The sequence below is a fragment of the Hemiscyllium ocellatum genome, chromosome 12, assembly GCF_020745735.1.
Source record: "Hemiscyllium ocellatum isolate sHemOce1 chromosome 12, sHemOce1.pat.X.cur, whole genome shotgun sequence".
Taxonomy (NCBI): Eukaryota; Metazoa; Chordata; class Chondrichthyes; order Orectolobiformes; family Hemiscylliidae; genus Hemiscyllium; species Hemiscyllium ocellatum.
In genome coordinates, this window is record NC_083412.1 from 56668125 (window position 1) to 56691934 (window position 23810).

Here is a 23810-nt window from a genome sequence, read left to right on the forward strand (position 1 = left end):
TTTCTCTCTGTTGTGTTTGCTTAGATCCATTGTTCATGAATAGCTAGAAACAATTAAGCAAATTTTGAAAACTTATCTGTGCTTGCAGTCGAAGACTGTATTTTTGCCAGTAAATTTTAAACGTTAAGGCTTTTGATCCGTATTTAGCTTGTGCATGCCCCATTATGCAAAGCTCTCTTGTGAGGCTATAGCTATAGTAAATGCAAGTAAATGTCATGATTATGAGCAATCAATTCAGCTTAGAAAAGTCCATGAGCCAAGGAATTGTGTCTCATTGAAGCCTCGACATTGAAAGTGACATGGACTACTGGTGTTGAGAAAAAGCACAAGCTTGAGTTTCTCACTTCTTATTCAAATACTTGAAGAAATCTTCCCGTCTGTTTTCATCCTATTAGCTGACTTTTTCCTCTAACTCTGTTTTCTGCCTCAAGTTTATTTTTAAATTATCCTAAAAATGCACTCAGTTGGGGTTCAGTCAGGACCACGCCTTAAGTAATAACAGCATTCGCTCAAACATAGACTAAAAAGTTGAATTCCAGAGATGAGGTGACAGTAATAGCCATTGACATCAAGGTAGCATTTGACCAAGTTTGGCATCAAGGAGACTAGCAAAACTGGAATGAATGGGAATCAGGGGTAAACTCTGTTGGTTCAAGTCATACCTGGCACATAGAATGGTTGCAGTTATTGGAAGTCAGTCATCGCAGCTCCAGGAGTTCTGTGTATGAGTTTCTCAGGGCAGTGTCTACACCCAACCATTGTCTGCTGCTTCATCAATGACCTTCCCTGAATCATAATGTCAGAAGTGGGAATGATTGTCGATGGTTGCACAATGTTCAGCACCATTTGCTAATCCTCAGATACTGAAGCAGTATATGTTCAAATGCAACAAGATCTGGATAATATTCAAGTTTAGGATGAAAAGTAGCAAATAATATTTGCACCACACAAATGCCAGGCCATCTCCAATAAGAGGCAATTTAACCATTGCCCCTTGACATTCAATGGCATTACCATTACTAAATCCCCCAATATCAACATCCTGCAGATATCAGAAATTCAACTGGACTAGCTACATAAATTTCCTGAAGAAGGGCTTATGCCCGAAACATCGAATCTCCTGCTCCTTGAATGCTGCCTGACCTGCTGCGCTTTTCCAGCAACACATTTTCAGCTAGCTACATAAATACAATGACGAGGAATCCTGTAGTGAATAGCTCATCTCCTGACTCTCCAAAGCCTGTCTGTCATCTATAAGGTACATGTTGGAAGTGTGATGGAATACTCCCCATTTATCTGACTGAGTGCAGCTCCAACAATATTCAAGCAGCTTAACACCTTCCGAGACAAAACAAGCCACTTGGTTGGCACCGTATACACAAACACCTTTTCACACCTGCACTAACATTCAGTAGCAGCAGTGTATATGATCTGTAAAAATTCAAAGGTCTTTAGTCAGCACCTTCCAAACCCATAATCATTTCCATCTAGAAGAGACATGGGAACATCACCATCTGCAAGTTCCCCTTCAAGCCACTCACCATCCCTGACTTAGAAATATTAGATTAGATTATTTACAGTGCAGAAACAGGTCCTTTGGCCCAACAAGTCCACACTGACCCTCTGAAGAGCAACCCACCCACACCCATTCCCCTACTTTTACCCCTTCACCTAACACTACGGGCAATTTAGCATGGCCAATTCACCTAACCTGCACATTTTTTCGACAGTTGGAGGAAACTGGAGCACCCGGAGGAAACCCACACAGACATGGGGAGAACGTGCAAATGCCACACAGACAGTTGCCTGTGGTGGGAATTGAACCCAGATCCCCGGCACTGTGAGGCAGCAGTGCTAACCACTGTGCCACCGTGCTGCCCACTGCCACCATGCCCCCCACATATATTGCCATTCCTTCGTTATCATAGGGTCAAAATCCTGGAATTCCCTCTTGAATGGCATTGTTGGTGTATTTGTGGCACATGGACTACAGGGGTTCAAAGGCACCTTTTCCAGGGCAATTACTGATACACAATAAATGCTGGACCAGCCAGCGATGCCCTCGCCCCACACATGAATTTACAAAACAAAATTCACTGGTTCTTGAAGTCTGCCCAGACCTCATGCCAACCTTGTTACATATTTACACATCATTTCGTTCAAATTAGTACCATCCTTGACATCCTTATTTGGCCATGGATAATATGTTCTTCTCAAATAGACTTTCATTCACACTATGAAAGGTCTTTGCTGGGAATTATTAGATATCACCTTAACATGTGGGAGTGCATGGGAAACATAATTTCAAGATTTGCAAAATATTTATAACTATTTGAACAAAACAAATAAACATAACTCTTTAACTTGAACAGCATCTAATTGCAAATACTATCTTAAGTACATTCAAGTTTTGCCATTCTATATCATGAACTTAAAGCTATGATCAAGAAAACCTATAACATTTAAGTTAAATCCAAGCCCTTTTGCTTTCTATTAATATATATGTCCAATCTACACAAACTGTTCGCTCTAGAAATCAAACCTTTTATCATTAAAGATAATCTAGTTGCGCCTAATGTAAGAGGCTCTTACCATCTCGTTCTCGCTCACTTTCTGGTCTAGCCCTTGGCCCAGTATCAGACCAATCCCCTCGAAGTCTCAGACGTTTGACAGGCGGCTGTCTGATCTGAGGATGAAATACATTGAATGTGTGAGAAAAGAAGCTCCATTCAAATGTTTTGAAATATAAATAACTGGTAAACTGTAATTCACCATCGTCCATGAGACATTACTGGCAATCTCTGGACAAGAGACAGAAAAGTAGCTAATCAACTTGTGGAGCACAAACATGCATGGGGCAAGGCAAGGAGGTTAACCAACAAAAACTACCGAATCAGGGTCAGGGATGAAACTTGCACTGTTCGTGCTAATCTGCTCTGAGTGGAACAGATTGTAAATAAATTCAGCAAATTATAACTGGGAATTCTCAAGACTGTGACATCACCACCAGTAAAATTGTACTCAACTACAAGTTGTAACCTCATGGCCCAGTATATACCTCCTACCATCATCATCAAGCCAGGAGATCGGTTCTGATTCAAGAGGGCAGGAGGACACACCAGCAGTAGCATCATGCATACTTAAATTAGAAGTGTGAACCTATAACACAAGGCTATTATCATTTCCAAACACAAGAAACAGAATGCTACAAAATCGAGCTAAGTGATTTCACTACTAATGAATGAGTTCTAAGCTTTTCCATCCTATAACATCTAAGAGTGAATTGTGGTGGACAATGAAGCAACTATCAGGAGGATGGGGCAACATAAATATCCCCAACTTCAATGGAAGTCTGGAACATCAATAAAGACAATAGCTGATCTTTAATCAAAAATGTTGATAGCACAATCCATTTCTGCCTCGTCCTGAATGCCCCAGCATCAGAGATAGAAGTCTTCAGGCATCTCTGTTCAATACACACAAAAATCAAGAAATGGTTGAAAGCACTGGACACTGCAAGGGTGTGGTTTTGACAAAATTCTGGTAGTACACTAAAGATTATGCTCCAGAATTAACTTTGCTCCTTGCCAAACTCTACAGTGTAACTATAACAATGGCATCTACTTGGCAATGTGAAAAAATATCCAGATATGTCATGTCCAAGAAACGCAAGACAAATTCAACTCAGCTAATTACTACCCTATAGGGTCTTCTCTTGATAACAATTGGGGAAAGGGGTCATCAGCAAAGCAATCAAGTGGCAATTAGCCAGCAATTGCTTGCAGATTGAAGCTCAATTTAGGTTCTGCCAAGGCTATAATGAAGTTAGAAGCTGAATGACCTCAGTCTTAACATTAAAGAAAGAGCTGAACTACAAAAGGGAGGGGAGAAACATTGTTGTGATATTAATGCAGCATTTGACTAGTATGTGACATCAAGCAGTGCTGGTAAAACAGGTGTCAATGGGAATCAGGAAACTTTTCTCTAAGCATAGGCAAGATGTTGTGGGTGTTGAAGGTCAATCATCTCAGTCATAGAGATCTACAACATGGAAACAGACCCTTCGGTCCAACCCATCCATGCTGACCAGATATCCCAACCCAATCTAGTCCCACCTGCCAGCACCCAGCCTATATCTCTCCAAACCCTTCCTATTCATGTACCCATCCAAATGCCTCTTAAATGTTGCAATTGTACCAGCCTCCACCAATTACTCTGGCAGCTCATTCCATACACGTACCACCCTCTGTGTGAAGAAGTTGCCCCATAAGTCTCTTTTATATCTTTCCCCTTTCACCCCAAACCTATGTCCTCTAGTTCTGGACTCCCCGACCCCAGGGAAAAGACTGACTGTTTACCCTATCCATATCCCTCATAATTTTGTAGAACTCGATAAGGTCACCCCTCAGCCTACAACGCTCCAGGGAAAACAGCCTCAGCCTGTTCAGCCTCTCCCTATAGCTCACATTCTCCAACCCTGGCAGCACCTTTGTATATTCTTTTCTGAACCCTTTCAAGTTTCACAACATCTTAACAATAGGAAGGAGACCAGAAATGCTATACTCCAACAGTGGCCTAACCAATGTCCTGTACAGCCACAACATGACCTCCCAACTTCTGTACTCAATACTCTGACCAATAAAGGAAAGCATACTAAACACCTTCTTCACTATCCTATCTACCTGCGACTTCATTTTCAAGGAGCTATGAATCTGCACTCCAAGGTCTCTTTGTTAAGCAACACTCCCTAGGACCTTACCATTAGATGTACAAGTCTGCTAAGATTCGCTGTCCCAAAATACAGCACCTCGTATTTATCGGAATTAAACTCCATCTGCCAATTCTCAGCCCATTGGCCCATCTAGTCAAGATCCTATTGTAATCTGAGGTAACCCTCTTTGCTGTCCACTACACCTCCAATTTTGGTGTCATCTGCAAACTTACTAACTGTACCTCTTATGCTCGCATCCAAATCATTTATGTAAATGACAAAAGGTGGAGGACACAGCACAGATCCTTGTGGCACTCCACTGGTCACAGGCTTCCAGTCTGAAAAACAACCCTCCACCACCACCCACTGTCTTCTACCTTTGAGCCAGTTCTCTATCCAAATAGCCAGTTCTCCCTCTATTCCATGAGATCTAACCTTGCTAATCAGTCTTCTATGGGGAACCTTGTCAAACATCTTACTGAAGTCCATATAGATCACATCTACCACTCTGCCCTTATCAATCCTCTTTGTTACTTCAAAAAACTCAATGAAGTTTGTGAGACATGTTTTCTCACGCACAAAGCCATGTTGACTATCCCGAATCAGTCCTTGCCTTTCCAAATACATGTACATCCTGTCCCTCAGGATTCCCTCCAACAACTTCCTCACCGCCGACATCAGGCTCACCGGTCTATAGTTCTCTGACTTGTCCTTACTGCCCTTCTTAAAAGAGTGGCAACACGTTAGCCAACCTCCAGTCTTCCGGCATCTCACCTGTGAGTATCGATGATACAAATATCTCAGCAAGAGGCCCAGCAATCACTTTTCTAGCTTCCCACGGAGTTCTAGGGTACACCTGATCAGGTCCTGGGGATTTATCCACCTTTATGCATTTCAAGACATCCAGCACTTTCTCCTCTGTAATATGGACATTTTGCAAGATGTCACCATCAATTTCCCTACAGTCTATATCTTCCATATCCTTTTCCACAGTAAATACTGACGCAAAATATTCATTTAGTATCTCCCCCATTTTCTGTGGCTCCACACAAAGGCTGTCTTGCTGATATTTGAGGGGCCCTATTCTCTCCCTAGTTACCCTTTTGTCCTTAATGTATTTGTAAATCCTCTTTGGATTCTCCTTAATTCTATTTGCCAAAGCTATCTCACGTCCCCTTTTTGCCCTCTTGATTTCCCTCTTAAGTATATTCCTACTTCCTTTATACTATTCAAAGGATTCACTCGATCTTTCCTGTCTATATCTTACATATGCTTCCTTCTTTTTAATCAAACCCTCAATTTCTTTAGTCATCCAGCATTCCCTATACCTAACCAGCCTTTCCTTTCACCCTGACAGGAATATACTTTCTCTGGATTCTCGTTATGTCATTTCTGAAGTCTTCCAATTTTCCAGCCATCCCTTTACCTGCAAACATCTGTGCCCAATCAGCTTTCAAAAGTTCTTGCCTCATACTGTCAAAATTGGCCTTTCTCCAATTTAGAACTTCAATTTTTAGATTTGGTCTATCCTTTTCCATTATTATTTTAAATCTAATAGAATTATGGTCGCTGGCCCCAAAGTGCTCCCCCACTGACAGAATAGAATTTTACAGTACAGAAGAAGGTCATTCAACCCATCATGTCTGCATAAGAAAAAGATACCCATGAATACTATTCTCCAGCCCTACCTCCTCAGCCCTCTAAAATTTATCACTTTCAAATATATATCCAGCTCTCTTGTGAAACCCCTGATGGAATCTGCCTCCACCACTCTCCCAGGCAGCACATTCCAAATACTAACAACTTTGAATAAAGTAGTATCTCCTCATCACAGTCCAGATCTCTTATTGACAATCTTAAAATTGTGACCCCTCGTTACTAATATGCCAGCTAGTGGAATATCCTCCTTTACCCTAACAAAATTGCTCATAATTTCAAACACCTCAATAAGGTCAACTCTTAATCTTCTCTGGCCCAAGGACAGCAAGCCCAATTTCTACATTCTTTCCATATATCTAAAATCCCTCATTCCTGGTATCATTCCAGGACGTAGCATTCTTCCTTAAAAAAAGGTTCCCAAGATCAAACAGTACTCCAATGTGGTTTCAGCAATGACTTGTACAGGCATAATAGCACCACTTCCTTGATTTTTGTTTACTCTATGCCTCTATTTATAAACCAAAGAATCTTATAAGCTTTCAACAGCCCAAAGTCCCTCTTCTGTGTCATCAAAGTTGTATCATTGAGCCTATATTGTCCCTCCATGTTTCTTCAACCAAATTGCATTACTTAACATTTCTCTGTATTGAAATTCATCTGCCAACTGCCTGCCCATTTGGCCAACTTCTCAACGTCCTTCAGAAGTCATTCGTCCTCACAATTCAATGTTCCTTAGTACCATCCTTGCAATAAACAACAACTTTCTATTAGCTTTCCTAGTTTCTTGTTGTAATCACATGCATGTTGGGAAAGGAAAATAGTTGAAAAAAAGAAAAATAATGAAGAGGAAGAAAATAAATTGTGGGTCAATCAATAAATTGATTGTAAAAATGATTGAGATATTTCAGGAAGTAATCCACCTGTATAACATGGTGGGAGAAAGAGATCAGTCAGAAGAGTAAGGTTATGCGAGTTCCTAGCTTGTAAGCATTGTTCAATTTAATCATGACAGTGGATTATAACCTTGAATTCCTTATGGACATATTGAACTTTTAATCTCAACATATTTTGAAAAGAAGTCATACAGCCATAAGATGATGCAGATGTAGATCTAGTTATTGTCGGACAAAGCCCCACAGAGAAACCATGGAAAGTGAAACATGAAAATGTGCCAACTCAAACTTCAAAATAAACCCTTCAATAGGGAAATCTTATTCAAATCAAATTCGTCTGTGATCTTTTATAGCTACTGAAATAATGAGGCGCTGACTGACTATCGCCTCTGGTTTATGTCCCAAACTACAGATATGAGAGTTTTTTCTTTACATACAAAAAAAGGATAAAAAACATCAACCTTTGGTCTGTTTGAATTAGTAGGCTAATTAACGAATGCGCTGCGAAGGCCACATCTGTAGCAGAATCACCTACCCTTGCAGTACAGATAGAGAAGGACTCTTATTTTGAAAACAGGAAGCCTAGTAAGTTGGTGGAGTTATCATTGAAAAGGAAACAAGATAAAAAGCCAGTCAACTAATTTGCAGAGCCAATAACCTCAAATTCAACTGTTTCACTGCCTTTTATCATCCATATCATCCAACTTAACATCTGTAACATTTACCATCAAACCCAAAGATTGATCCTTACATCTTTTTACTCAGTCCACATTTATAATCTGTGCATGTATATCACATTTACCATCTTATCTCATATTTATTAACTAATAAACTGCTATTTCGTTAACTCAAGAAAGCTCTTAAAACATAAATATATTTGAATTGGAGGAGAAAAGTGTCCAGAAGCAAGGTATACTTGTTAAAAATCAACCTGTTGCAACCAAACAAGAGAGGGACTGAATTAAGAAAGGGAGACTGCTCATTCTGCCTCATCTGACAGTGTAAACATTTGGAAGTCTCCCATTTAGAATCACAACTAACTGCAAATGCTTGACCAAAGACTGTTCAGTTAAATTTGTGGGGAGGGCCGGTTGAAGGAGAAGACATGCAAGTTGGCTCGAGCATGAAGGTGAAAAGGAACTTGAAAGACATTTACACGTCTCACTTCCAGCAATCCTTGCCTCCTCTTGGTAGCAGATTTCCTACATCCTCTGAAACGTGGCCAACAGGTAAAATTTAAAATAGACATTAAATCAGAGAAATACAGTTTAATTCTAATATTTAAATGACAAACACAACTTCAGGAAACCATTGGTACCCCAGGCTCCATTTTGCTTAAAATGGGAACTGGATAGCATAGAGTTCAAACATTTTTGAAGAAAAAAACATCGATACATTTTACTCAATGCCATTGGCTTTTGCGAGTTAAATTCCCAATGTACGTGCATGAGGAAACATCAGACAATGACTGAGAAACAAAATGAGAGAGAGAGAGAGAGAGAGAGAGAGAGAGAGAGAGAGAGAGAGAGAGAAAGAGAGAGAGGAAACTACATATCATTTTCAAACTTGTATAAAACTAGGAAAATGAAAACTAACTTTCATCTGGCTATTTATACCCGCTTTGCTGCAGCAAGTTGTCTGAATGTGTGCAGCTCAACAGTCAAGAAGTTCAACACCATCCAGGACAAACAGCCTGCTCAGCTGGCACTCCATCTAAAACACTCAACATTCACTCCCACTACCACTGAAGAGTGATGCACAGCGGCACCATTGTGCACTGCAATGCATTATTTCATATTTCAGGTTTCATAGACAGCACTCTCCAAAATAGGTATCGCCTAAAAGGACCGGATCACAAACACATGGGAGCACCATCACCTGCATAGTTCCCCCGCCAACATCACACTATTCTGACATGGAAGGAGATATTCACTCCTACACTATTGTGGGATCAAAATCTTGGTATTCCCTTCCAAACAGCACTTTTGGTTGTATCTACACTAAATGAAGAGTTCAAGAAGGTAGCTCATCGACACTTTCTCAAGGGAAACTAGGGATGGGCAATAAATAGTAGCATAGCCAGCGATGCCCATATCTCACTACTGAATAAAAAAAGATTGATTTATGGTATATAAAAAATGTGAGGATATTTCCTGAATGGCTAATTTGGAAGGCAAAGTTTCATTCATGCACACGAGCTTCATATAAAGGACTCATGGCACAGCAGTGGTGTTCCCACTTCTTGCAAGGAGATTTGAGTTCAAGACCCACCTGATCCAGAGATGTGTCATAACATGTTTGAACAGCTTGATCAAAAATAATCTATCCTTTATTTATTAATTTGCAACTATCAGAGAAAGTTCTAATGACTGATCAGAGTTATAAAACAAATTGGCATTTTTTAAAATTAGGAATTGAATAGTGTTATGATGGCTTGCTAACTTTTAAGAAATGGATAGAAATATTTAAAATTTATCGAGAAAACATATACCATAAAACATGCACACATTTGTGGTATGAGATTGGGCATTTCTTAGTAGCAAGTCAGTTCCTACAAAATCAATAACATTAAAATTTTGAAAGATTATAACATGCACTATGATGGAAACTTAAGAGACTTCTATAAAAACAGCATAATTACGTCAGGCTTTTAAAAGATGCACTTACAATATTTCTAAAGCTGTTCTAAAAACAGAATCTGAACCAGTAATCACATGCTGTTGGCGTTGTGCTTGGAAATGAATTCACCTTGGCAAACACAGGCTAGGCATTTTGCAAGGACAGCTGACTTAGTGTATGACCCTGCAAAAGTTGCCAAGGGAATTCTGTTAGAGGTCTATTTTGCAACCAAGTTTGGTGTGTTGAGTACAGTTCCAATATAACTAAATAACATTGCAAAATCAATGCAATTCAGTCTGAAATACCTCACTTCATCATACAGTAAGTGATATTCTGTAACGATACATAAAGAAACCTCAGTGGAAACAAACAATGTTTCTATAGTCCTGAAGGCAATATTGAATTACCAACCCAAATGTGATTTAGTTTGGTCCAAACAAAAAAGGGGTGGATTTGAGTTGGAACAGATACTTGTAATTGTAAACAGACAGATATCCAGATCTTTGAAATTTCCAGAACTCTCAACACAAGGAAAATGGAAATTCAACATCAATTGCATAGTTGATGAAATTAAAAGTGGTGAAAAAGCTACAAATTGCACTCAAAATTGTACCTTTTTTGGGGGGTAGTGTTTCTGTTGCTATTCAAACTCAATTGTATGTCAACAAGTTCTTACGAAGATGTGGGTGCACTGTACCATTAAGCAAGTTATTAGCTAATAAAACTACCTGACAGCGCCAAGTGTTCCGAAAAAAAAAGTAGCATTTCGTCGAACGACGAACAACAGGATAAAAAAGAAGCCTAAGAGGGTGGACAGGTGGTGAAAGGCCTAGGCAGGGACTGGGCATTGAGTTAGTACCTGATCTCTACAAAGAACTCACCTCTGTGGATAAAGTTTACTCAGAAAGAACAAGGGGAGAAGGACAAGAAGTTATAATTTTGAGAGACACATGATCTAACCACCGTCACTGATAATAAGGGATGAGCGAATATGCACTCTTTCTGATCTGTTACCCGAGAGTGTGGTAATTTGTGGGATAAATGGACAGAAATTTAGCATTCCCCTATGTAAGATCAGGTTGGAATGCCAACTTAAGACTGGGGAAGTTACAGTGGGAGTGATTGTCAGAGTGTCAGTTCCAGGAATTCAGTTTATTTTTGGGAATGATTTGGCAGGATCCAAGGTGGAAGTGACACCCCTTGTTGTGGAGAAGCCCAAGGAAGACCAAGAAACTGAGGAGTTAAAACAGAAATATCCCAGTATTTTTCCAGACTGTATGGTAGCCAGATCCCACTATATCATAAGTCACAGCACAAAGTGAAAAGTAAAGAGAAAGATGAAGGAGCTCAGTTAGCAAATGCCCTGTTTGACGTAATTGTGTAGGAAAAACCTGAATAGGCAGAGAGTGAGACAGAAGTGTTTAGTTTTGAAACACTAAGCGACTTGCAACAGCAAGACAAGACAATAAGAGATATATATGTGGATGCATACTCCAAAAAGGAGGCAGAGAATATTCCGGAATATTCAGAGAATAAGACGGAAATGGAGACCACGGCAAGTTAATGCACAGAAGAAATAGGCTGAAATGCACCAGATTGTGTTGCCAGTAGCATGCAAACAGGAGGTACTACAGGAAGTGCATGAAGTACCTGTAGAAGGTAACCTAGAGATACGAAAGACTCAGGCTAAGGTACAAAAAGATTTTTATTGGCCCGGAATACACAAGGATGTGATTAACTTTTGCCATACGTGCCAAATGGTAGGTAAGCCACAGACAGTAATAAAACCAGCACCTTTGTTGCCAATTCTTGAATTTGAAGAACCTTTCATGTGGGTTATAATTGATTGTAGATTAGATTACTTAGAGTGGAAACAGGCCCTTTGGCCCAACAAGTCCATACCAACCCTCCGAAGAGCAACCCACCCACACTCATTCCCCTACATTTACCCCTTTACCTAACACTACGGGCAATTTAGCATGGCGAATTCACCTAACCTACACATCTTTGGACTGTAGGAGGAAACCGGAGCACCCGGAGGAAACTCACACAGACACGGGGAGAACGTGCAAACTCCACACAGACAGTTGCCCGAGGTGGGAATTGAACCCGGTTCTCTGGCGCTGTGAGGCAACAGTGCTAACCACTGTGCCATAATGCCGCCTGTTGATTGTGTAGGGCCCCTCCCAAGAACGAAAAGTGGGAACCAGTACTTGTTAACCATTTTAGATATGTCGACCAGATTTCCAGAGGCAATTCCATTACAGAGTATCAAGGCAAAAAAAGTGGTAGAGGAGCTAGTAACTTTCTTCACAAGGTATGGGATACCCAGAGAGATTCAGTTGGACCAAAGATCAAATTTTACTGCTAGGCTGTTTAAGGAGTTAAGGATAGCTTAGGCATACAGCACTTTAAATGCAGTGCGTATCATCCGGAATCCCAGGGAGCTTTAGAAAGATGGCATTAGACCTTGAAGACCTTGAGAGCATACTGTCAGGACTACCCGAATGATTGGGATAAAGGTATCCCATGTGTATTGTTTGCCATTAGAGATGTCCCAAACAAATTTACTCAGTTCACTCCCTTTGAGTTAATATTCAGGCCTGAAGCATGAGGCCCTTTGAAATTAATTAAAGAAAAAATTGACAGGACCAAAGTCAGAGATCTCACACTTAGATTATGTAAGGAGGGAGAGATTGAATAGAGTAGGTGAAGTAGCTAAACAGCACCTAAGGAGGGCATAGTGTAGAATGCAGCAGGTGGTAGATAAAAGCTCTGAGACTTGGACGTTTTTCTGAGGGGATGATGTGTTAGTACTGTTACCAGTGCTACGAGGTCCCTTCAAAGCCAGGTATTAGTGTCACTTATCAAAATTTGAATCAGGTGAACTATTTAGTAAAGATGCGAGATAGGAAAAAAAATGTATCGGGTCTGTCACATGAACATTTTGAAACCATATTATAGTAGAGAGAAAGAACTGGAGAAACAGGTGGTAGTTACCTGCCCCGCAGAGTGTGGAATCAAATCCAAATGGCATGAATTTTGATGTGCCTCAAAATAGATTATTAAACAATGAAGAATTCCTCAAGGTGTGGAATTGGTTAGTAAGCTGTCTCAGGAACACAGAACTCAGTTGAAAGATTGTTACTGCAGTATAAGTCATACGTAAAAATCAGATGGGGAGGACTAATGCTATTGTACATGAAGTAGAAGTAGGGAATAATGTGCCAATAAAACAACATCCCTATTGATTTAATCCTTTCAAAGCCCAAATAGGTCCAGATGGAAGTAGAGACCATGCTTGGTGAGGACATCTTTGAAACAAGCCAGGGCGAGTGGAATTCATTGATCATCTTAGTTCCCAAACCAAATGGGACTTAACGATTCTGCATGGATTATCGGGAGGGAAATGCTATTACAAAATTGGACTCATATCCAATTCCTAGATTGGAGGACTGTACTGAGAAAGTCGGACAAGCCAGTTATGTCACCAAGTTGGACTTATGCATTGTTACTGGCAGGTACCTTCATCAGAAATGGCGAAAGAAATCTTTGCATTTGTAACCCCAAATGAGCTAGATCAGTTTAAAGTGATGCCCTTTGGAATGAACAACACACCCACCACATTCCAAAGACTCATGAACAGAGTTGTGGCTGGGGTAAGAACTGTGCAGTTTATTCTAGAAAGATCACATGGTACAGTTAGCAGAGCTCTATGAATGACCACGAGAAGCAAAGCTGGTGATAAACTTAAATAAAACTGAATTCGAGAAAGCAGAGGTGACGCTCCTGGGACATAACATCTGTCATGGAAGATTGACCCCATAGAACACAAAGACGAAGGCCATTGAGGAATTCTACAACCAACCTTGAAGAAATAGTGCTTCAATTCTTAGGACTCAGCGGATTCTATCAGAAGTTTGTTCCAGCTGCAGTAGTGTTCTGGCATCGTTAACCAAGGTGCTGAAGAAGAACATAAAGTTTTGGTGGACAGAACCATGCCAGGAAGCACTTGGCCATTTGAACGCCATATTAACCACCAAACTAGTTTTAGCTAAACGAAATGTTTCAAAACTTTTTAAGTCACCATCGATGCTAGTGACATTGGAGTTGGAGCTGTACTCCTACAGGAAGATAAGGATGGGATTGAACTGCCAATTAGTTAATTTTCAAAGAAGATCAACATCCCAGAGGAAATACTCCACAATCAAAAAAGAACTATTGAGTTTTCTACTGGCCTTACAACATTTTAAGGCCAGTAGAACATTTTAAGGGTCACAATCAGTTTACATTCTTAGAATGCTTTAAAGCCAAGAATGAGACTGAGACTATTTTGTTGGAGATTTATGCTATAGACTTTTATTTTAAATATCATACATGTTGAGGGTCATAAGAATGTAATCTGTATGTTAGGGTAATGTATAAAAAGTGGAAAAAAATGAAGCTGTCTTTTCTTTATGATGGTTAATTTTTTCTTAAGGGGGGAGGTGTTATGAAGATGTGGGTATATTGCACTTTTAAGAAAGTTAATAGCTAGTAGAACAACCTGACAGCACAAAGTGTTCTGAAAAATAAAAGGAAAATTTGGTCAAACAACTCGATTACCTGGTTGCCTGGAGATAGAAACAAATTTAAATACAACCAGTTTAAATTATACCCCAAAATACCAACCTCCAATCAAGTTGAATTGAGTATATTGACAATCTTAAAAGCCAATGACACAATCTAATGCTTTGGGGGGGTATAAGACTAAGGAAAATTGAACAGTTGGGAGGAGAACTGCCAAGCCACCGGTATGTAAAAACTGCCCCAAAAATACCTCTCTTAAAAGGTCCCTTTATCAATCAGTAACCTGTGAAGCAGAGTCTCCAAGGAGGATAAAGGACAAGAACACAAGAACCAAATGCTGCCTGGTTTTGAGATAACAAGTTTTGTTTTGTAAATCTCAAATCAGGGTTTTATCAGACTAGTATTGTAAAGGGGAAAGTATAAGAAGGAGTTGTAAATAACTGTTAGTTAGTTATTTCCTGGTTATACTTTAAGAATTAAAGCTGTTAATTTTAACTTTAAATAGTTCTTGGCCTCTCTAATTCTCACAGATTACTGTACAGGATAAGATCTTTCCTGTGTTGCTGGCTTAAGTTAAGCAGGAGGGTTTGCCCCTTATCGTAACAAAGTGCAAAAGCTGTGATGAGCTAGTGGTGCTGGGCAGCAATGTTTTTGTTTTGGAAGTCTTAGTTACTTAATATACTTCAAAATAAAGTAAGAGTCATTAAATAGACTTTTCTGCTCAAATTGATCAAAACTAAAACAAAGTCATTTGAATCACTGCAAATCCACTGAGTATTCCAATTTAAATGGCAGAATGACGTAAAAAGACTTTTAAAATATGTACAGAACTATTTCCTATTAATAGCTTGATATTGTAATCTGTTTAAAGTTAATTGTTTAAATTGCTTCCATTAGCTTTAAAAGTACCACCATAGATGCCTTGAGCCCAGAAGAAACAGGTATCTTTAAAGACACTTTAAAGTGTGCAAACAGGAATGATTACAGGAAATGCTCAATCGTAGTTAATCATTCTGAATGTTTTCTTAACTGAAGCAGCACTTAAATGCTAACTACAGGCACAGATAAAAGCTGAGAATTCTGCAATGAGTGATTGGCCTCCCCAATCCTCAAAGCCTATTCACCACTTAACAAGGAAAGTCAGAAGTAAATGCAATAGGCTACACATGACCAGATTAGTCCAGCTCCAAGAGTGGTCTCAAAACTTGACACGATCCAGGACAAAGCAGATTGCTTAATCAGTGACTCATCCACTTTAGGTATTCGCTACTTTTAGTAATAGCACTGTACACAATTTATACAAAGCACTGCAGTAATACACCAAAACTTCAACACTTTCAAATCTTTTAAGTTTAGAAGGTTAAGGGCAGCAGCCACATTGGAACACCTGCACCACCTACTTCCTCTCCAAATCACACTCCATCCTCATGAGGAAGAGCAGCAAGATTATTTTTATTGTGATTGGATCAAAATCATGCAACTTTCAAGCTGGTAACCATCAGGAAGTACCTTCATCACACAAACTGCAGTGGCTCCAGAAGACAACCCATACAAACACAAGGAACACTAAAAAATAAGAACAGGAGACCATGCAACTCTCAAGCTTACTCTGTCATCTAAGAAGATCATAGTTAATCTGATCACGGCTTCAACTTCCTTGTACATCAAAAATAACAACTTTAATTAAACATATTCAATGAAGCAGCCTTGAAAGTTCACTGGGGAAGAGAACTCTAAACTTAATGCTTCTGAGAAAAGAAATTCCTCTTCATCTGTCTTAAACAAGAAAGCCCTCGCTTTGAAAAAGTGTCTTCAAGTTCCACATACCCCGATAAGAGGAAACATCCTCATTATCCACTATCAAGCTCCTCACAATTTTGCATGTTTCATTATTCTAAACTCTATGAGTACAGTCCCCAACTCACTCAACCTTGTCTCATAAAACAACCATTGCATCTCAAGTGAACACTCTCTGCATTGTCTGCCATCCAAGTAAATAAGCAGACTATAATCATACACAGTATTTGACTGAAAACTTTTAAAAGGAAATTCAAACTCTCAGTTAGTAGCTGAATGAATGCCACAGTAATATTTCACATTTTAAGACATTCACTGTAAAAATTGATTAGAATGTCTGCTTCAAAATCTTTTACTTCAGTTTGCAAAAATATGCACTTGGAATCAACTTCTAATTAACATGCATATCAACTGTTACGGCACAATATCAGTCTCCTCATTACATGCTAGGAAATTGCCTACCTCTGGTTCTCTTCTCTCATCTGATGAAGGGAGTTTAAGTTCTCGACCCTGATCATCATTTGGGTCAAAAAGATAAATGTAGTCTGAGGAATAACTAACAAGAATTTCTTGTCCATCATTACTGTAGCAGAGAGACGTAACTCGACAAGATTTATTAGTAAGATGTGGTGGTAAAAATCTTGCACACATTCCAGTAGTTGATCGAGTATTATAACTACCTGCAAAAACAAAATAGATAAACAGTTGAAATTTATAGCAAAACATCTACCTTCTGTGGTCCCTTCTTTTGCTTAATAAAAGAGCTGTCCACTTTGTCCTGTTTCTTTTTGCTATGCTCTGTTCATTTTATTAACATATATACTGCATTTTGAGAGACTGTTATGGTCTCTAATTCATCCATTATTTGTGGCCCTGTGTCTACTATTTACCTATCCATTCATATGTAATGTGCTGAACCTTACTTTGTTGTTGTTGTGCAATTTGGAGGCATTTTTGCTGTGAAGCCCAGCAAAATTTGTCATTGCACATTTCCAAACTTGCCTCATTAACTACCTTCCCTGCCCCATGGCATCCTTCACATCCAATTCTAGCTCCATTTTACCACATGCATTTAATAGCACAACTCACCAATCACTAGATATCCACGAAAAGGCTGGCACCCCTTATGCCCATGCCAACTTTAAAAGCCCGGTAAAAACAGCTCAGCACTGCCCTCATGACCTGTCCTACCTGCCTATCTTCCTTTCCACCTATCCATTCCACCCTCCTTTCTGACCTATCACCTTCATCCCCACCCCTATTCACCTATTGTACTCTATGCTACTTTCTCCTCACCCCCAACCCGCTCTCATTTATCTCTCCACTCTGCAGGCACCCTGCCTCTATTCCTGATGAAGGGCTTTTGCCCGAAACATCGATTTTCCTGCTCCTCGGATGCTGCCTGACCTGCTGTGCATTTCCAGCACCATTCTAATCTAAACTTTAAAAGCCCATTGTGCTCTGGGACAAGCACGGTCAGTCCAAACTTGGGCTGCATAGTTCTTGATATTTGTCTCCGGCATGGCAGAAAGGGAGAAATTAGTGCTCTGCTTTGTGGGTAGGGTCCTGGAAGTCATGCTGGAGAGAATGTTGAGATGGGAGAGAATACCCTTCCCCTCAGGGTGGGTAATGGAGGGCACAACACCAGATGATGCAGGCTTGTTCTGAGGATGCCACCTAGGTCATGCAATTTCAGCTATTTGGGAGGAATGTCTGGTATATAGGAAGGAGGTCAATTACCTTTTCTATTAGGGCAGCACGGAGGCTCAGTAGTTAGCACTGTGGCTTCACAGCACCAGGGACCAGGTTCAATCCCATCCTCGAGCAACTGTAGAGAGTTTGTACATTCTCCCAATGTCTGCGTGAGTTTCCACCACAGTTCAAAGATGTGCAAGTTAGTTGGGTTTTTCATGGGAAATGCAGGGGTACAGAGGTGGGATGGTCTTCAAATAGTTGTTATGGACTCTATGGGCTGAATCGGCATTTCGGGAAAAAGCCCTGAAGAAGTTTCCTGATGAAAGGTTTTTGCCAGAAACATCGATTCTTCTGTTCCTCGGATGCTGCATGGCCTGCTCTCCTTTTCCAGCAAAGAAACAGTCCCTAGAATCAGGTGACCCTCTGAATCTCCTGTTTATATGTCAGCCAGGACTCCTGATTGGCCTGAATGGGCAAAAAATTGGCAGATGGGAGTTTAACTTGGATAGGTGAGTCTATTTATTTTGGTCAAAAGAATGGAAAGGTAAATTATCATCAAAATAGAGTGACTCTTCAGAGTGCTTTGTTGCACAGAGATCTGGCTGTTCTTGTGCACGAATCGCGCTAGGAAACAAGTATGCAGATGCAGCAGGTAATAGGGAAGGCAAATGGAATTTTGATATTTCTTGCTAAAGGAACTGAGTATACAAGTATGGAAGTGTTGTTGCAATTGTACAAGGTATTAGTGAAACCACAAATGGAGTACTGCATATAGTTTTGATCCACTTACTTCAGTTGGGAGCTAGATGCACTAGTGGCAGTTACGAGGAGGTTCATTAGATTGAATCCAGAGGTGAGGAGTTTGCCTTATGAAAGGAGATTAAGCAGTTTAGGCTTATACACTCTGAGGTTTAGAAAATTGAGATAAGATGGAACCGAGGTAAATAAGGTGCTAAAGAGGATTGACAAAGTAAAAGTAGAGAGACTGTCCAACAAGATGAAACAATCCAGAATGAGGGGTCATAGTGTTAGGATAAGGGATAGCAAATGAAAAACAGATCAGCAGAGAAATTACTTCTCTGAACATTTCGTAAATCTGTGGAATTCATTATCCCAGAGAATGCTATTCAGAAAATTTGAAAGAGATCGACAAAACTTTTAATTAGTAACCAGTTGAAGGATTATGATGGGTAGGCAGGAAAATGCAGCTGAAATTAGGGTGAGATCAGCCATGATCATTTTGAATAGCAGAAGAGGCACACGGGGCTGAATTGCAAACTCCCACTCCTAGTTCTTATGTTCTAGTTAAGAAGCATATCATAACTTTAGATCTGCAATGAGTATCTCAGAGTCATGGAGATGTACAGCACAGAAACAGACCCTTCAGTCTAACTCGTCCATTCCAACCAGATATCCTAAATAAAACTAGTTCCATTTGCCAGTGTTTGGCTCATATCCTTCTACACACTTCCCATTCATATACCCATCCAAATGCCTTTTAAATATTGTAATTGTGCCAGCGTCCACCACCTCAGCAAGCTGAAGTCAACAGGCAGCTACTCTGATTTCAATGTCAACAATTCTCAGTATTTAGTTTGTTTGGCACATGTGGTAAGAAAAAATCTGAACATTAAATAATGTGAGTTGGGCCATTAATGAAGCATTTAAAAAACTATAACAGCCCTCAATTAGCAACTTGCTGCTACCGAACTTTCAAAAACAGGACAGTGTAATAAATCTATCAGTCTGCAGATTTTAAAAAAAATCAGAGCACTGCTGATTACCCAGTGTTAATTACCCAGGAGTAGGATCAAATTGCAATACTGAACTTCTGGAACTGGTAGCAATTAAGGCTTCTAGATTGACTGAAAGACCAGACCTGTTTTGTTTTCCTTTAACCTGTCCTTAGTTGCAACACACTACACTTCATAACCTCCATCCTTCATCAACAATTAGATTTTGGATTCACTGCATGTACATGTTCCCGCTGAAACTGTCCAAAAGACCGTTATAGATTTAAACAATATTAACTTGCAATAAAAACTAAACTTTCAGTTTAATTAATTTAAGGTTTTCTTGTATTTTGGATGGCAAAGTATAAAATACCTGTCGCTCTTGTGCCAAGCATCCTTCGATCATAGATTCTTACAGAGCTATCTGAGCACCCAACAGACAAGTAGAATGGCATCAAGGGGCAGATAGCAATTGAAGTAGCAGCACGCCGACAGTTTATTAAAATGTCCTGTTTTGAAAGAAAGTTTGAAACTTTTAGGAAATTGTTTTCTCGAAGTAAAGATATACATTACTTATTAGGAAATTGACATCTCAGTTGATTTTTTTTGAGTAATGTTGATATACAATATTTTCACATTTGGAATTTGTAAGTTTGATTTCATAGTGATTATTTGGTAGCAAGCATTCAAAATCAAACCTCTAACGCAAAGAAGACTACCACCAAAAATATGTGGAACTCTAAGAAACAATCCAGAATAAACTCCCTTTCTCTCCTCTCCTACCCCTCCAAGACAAACAGATATGTATGATTTATTTACAAGTCCTTGTTATTTTATCTAAAATATAGGTGCAATCTTATCCAGCTTGCAATGAGACCAAATTCATCTTAATCTCTCAGTTTACCACACTCAAAAACCCAACTTAGAAATACTGTATCATACAATTCATATATGATTCAAAAGAATAATAATAATAAAAATAGGCCTTTACAAGAAATCTTTCAACAACATCTTAAACTAATCTGCCAAAACAGACTATTAAAAGTACCATTACATTAGGATCGCTTAAAGTGTGTATTTAAATATTTCTTAAACTCACATCTTTACAATCTTCTTTTGTACAATTTGTCTTCATTCTAACATCAAACCACCTTACTGTACCATCTTCACCGCATGATAGAAAGGTGTAAGGATCGTTTGGTACTGTCATGATCTGAACAACAAAAAGATGTCAAATCATTTTGTAATATCTTTGAAAAAAAAGGTAGGAGAAAAGTAGGATTTCAAATAGCTGTGCTTCACATGTTAGCAAGGACACAAGGTGTAGATTTTTAGTCTGCTACCCAGCATTAAACCATCACCACAGGTTGGCAGTCCATGATCTTTACCCTTCCACTGAAATCAATGAAACTTAATATCAGGAAACTTCTACAATAGGTAGCTAGGCAGGCTACTAGGATATTGGAATAATTTGTATTCAAGATCAGTTTTGTTTAAGGCTTTCCGATTAGCAATCACAAATATGAGCTTTTCTTCTCCATGCAATTTCTTAACTGAAATGTAGTAGTCCTACTTCAACGCTAATTCAATACCAAATTGAACAGGTCTACAGGGACTCAGTTTACTTGTATATAGAAACCTAATGACTATGTTACAGCTAAAGCAATCCAGGGATCATGAACTCAAATTACAGGTTGTAAAATTTAATGCAATAAATTTGGAAATTTGTGAGCTAGCACAGGCAACAGTGACTTAGAAAGCTGTTAGGTGGATGTAAAAACTTAGTTGGTTGATTAACATCCTGCAGGAAAGAGATCTTACCATTGCTAATGTACACATGACACCAACCCCACACTATGTGAATTACTCAATGTCTTGGGTAGTGAATATCACCCACTTTCCATTAGTGTGTTTAAAAAGTAATCCACACAAGGCATTGCAGCTATTAACTGGGGCATGAGTCATTCCAAGATTACAAATTTGGATGGTTTTTATTGATGACATGGGTGCTATCTACAGAATTTAAAATGTATACATCGTCTAAAATCCAAAAAATGTTAAATGCCTGGACGCAATATGGTTCCATTTTGCAATGGATTTAGAAATATTGCACAAAGACTGTGTGTATTCAACATTGTTAATATGAACAGAAACATGTAAATTTTTAAAGGAGAACCATTTTTAATGTAACAATCTGTTGCAATCTGCAGTGAACTTTCTGAAAGGATGGTGGAAACAGTTTCTAATTATTTTTCAAATGAATAGCTTTTAAAAATAGCTGACACAGACAATTTGAGCCACATATATAGTATCATAGAGCCTGCCCCCACAAAACATTTTTAAGCAAGTAGCCCAGACCGTAACTTTACTATTTGTTTCAGGTAAGTGTAAAGTGGATATTCCCAGAGTAAGTTAGCTGGTCAGACTGCCATGTTTTAAACAAACAGAATTTATCTACAAAATTACGGAATGAAACACAACGAACTGAAAATAGAATACCCAAATAATTTATCTTATTCAAACCAGGCATGCTATTCTAACTTAATGCAGCAGTTCCAAAACACTTGTAACAATCCCAATAAACAGACCCCCTAGTGCAAAGAGCAAAAGTGACATGAAAAGCTTTCAGGTTACAAAGCTTTCAACTGTGGCCCTATCTCAACGAACCCAAGAATTGAACTGACCTGCCCAGCTAAACAGTTGGGCCATGTCCTCTTCATTATATCAGTTATTTTTAAGAAAGACTTGAAAGCTTTCTGCCTGAAGCATTATCTGTTAGGTATAAACAAAAGGGCCCCAATGAACCATGCAAACTTCAGACATGTTGGAAGCTTGAGTCATTAAAAACCTTTCTGAAAAAAAAAATCAAGGACGACATAACCTTTTAAAGGGATCAGCTTTGCGACAAAGCATACAAAAAGTGAAGCTTTTTTCCACAGGTTGCCATAAAAAGTCACCCTACGTCACCTTCAACATATTGTCTAGCTATCACCATTGTTAGCAGCTAACCCGAGAATGCAACTTTAAAAAGAAGGGTTTTGTGATTTACACATGAAAGAAGTGAAACTATCACTGTATTCTAACAGATGAAAGGCTTAACAGACAATCAATTTTTCAATGTATAATTTCAGTTACATCACACTGCAAATTTTAGCTATAAATTCTGTGTTACGATCGAGCCCACCACAATCCACTAGCCCTCCGAAAGCTAGTGTGCTTCCAATTAAACCTGTTGGACTATAACTTGGTGTTGTGTGATTTTTAACTTTGTACACCTCAGTCCAACACCGGCATCTCCAAATACATCACTTCCATTCAGCACGGACTGATAACGTTGCTAAGATAAGTGATCTTTTTATTGTCTCAATTAGGGCATTGGGGCATCACTTTAGGTACAGCTAAATAGAGCAAAGAAAACAAAATGGTAAGTTTGCAGATGACACTAACATTGGAGGTGTAGTGGAGAGCAAAGGAGGTTACCTCAGATTATAACAGGATCTTGATCAGATGGACCAATGTGCTGAGAAGTGGCAGATGGAATTTAAATCAGATAAATGTGAGGTGCTGCATTTTGGGAAAGCAAATCTTAGCAGGACTTATACAACTAATGGTAAGATCCTAGGGAGTGTTGCTGAACAAAGAGATCTTGGAGTGCAGGTTCATAGCTCCTTGAAAGTGGAGTCACAGGTGGATAGGATAGTGAAGGCAGCATTGGTATGCTTTCTTTTATTGGTCAGAGTATTGAGTACAGGAGTTGGGAGGTCATGTTGCATCTGTACAGGACATTGGTTGGGCCACTGTTGGAATATTGCGCGCAATTCTGGTCTCCTCCCTATCAGAAAGATGTTGTGAAGCTTGAGAGGGTTCAAAAAAGATTTACAAAGATGTTGCCAGGGTTGGAGGATTTGAGCTATAGGGAAAGGCTGAACAGGCTGGGGCTGTTTTCCCTGGAGCGTCAGAGACTGAGAGGTGACCTTATAGAGGTTTACAAAATTATGAGGGGAATTGTGAGGCAGTCTTTTCCCTGGGGTCAGGGAATCCAGAACTAGAGGTTTAGGGTGAGAGGGGAAAGATATAAGAGAGACCAAAGGGGCAACTTTTTCACACAGAGGATGGTACGGGTATGGTATGAGC

At 39.4% G+C, this 23810-nt stretch overlaps 1 protein-coding gene across 4 annotated transcripts in view; it reads right to left on the minus strand.

The window, feature by feature from the left end:
• Positions 1-23810, minus strand: part of dcaf6 (ddb1 and cul4 associated factor 6) — a 223016-nt gene that overhangs the window by 148313 nt on the left and 50893 nt on the right. For all 4 annotated transcript variants that reach the window (XM_060833573.1, XM_060833572.1, XM_060833571.1 and 1 more), the window contains exons 5-8: positions 20776-20889; positions 20050-20185; positions 16711-16928; positions 2593-2686 (exon numbers count right to left, since the gene is read on the minus strand). In XM_060833573.1, coding sequence (XP_060689556.1) covers positions 2593-2686; positions 16711-16928; positions 20050-20185; positions 20776-20889 — 562 coding nt within the window. The remainder of the gene's footprint in view (positions 1-2592; positions 2687-16710; positions 16929-20049; positions 20186-20775; positions 20890-23810) is intronic.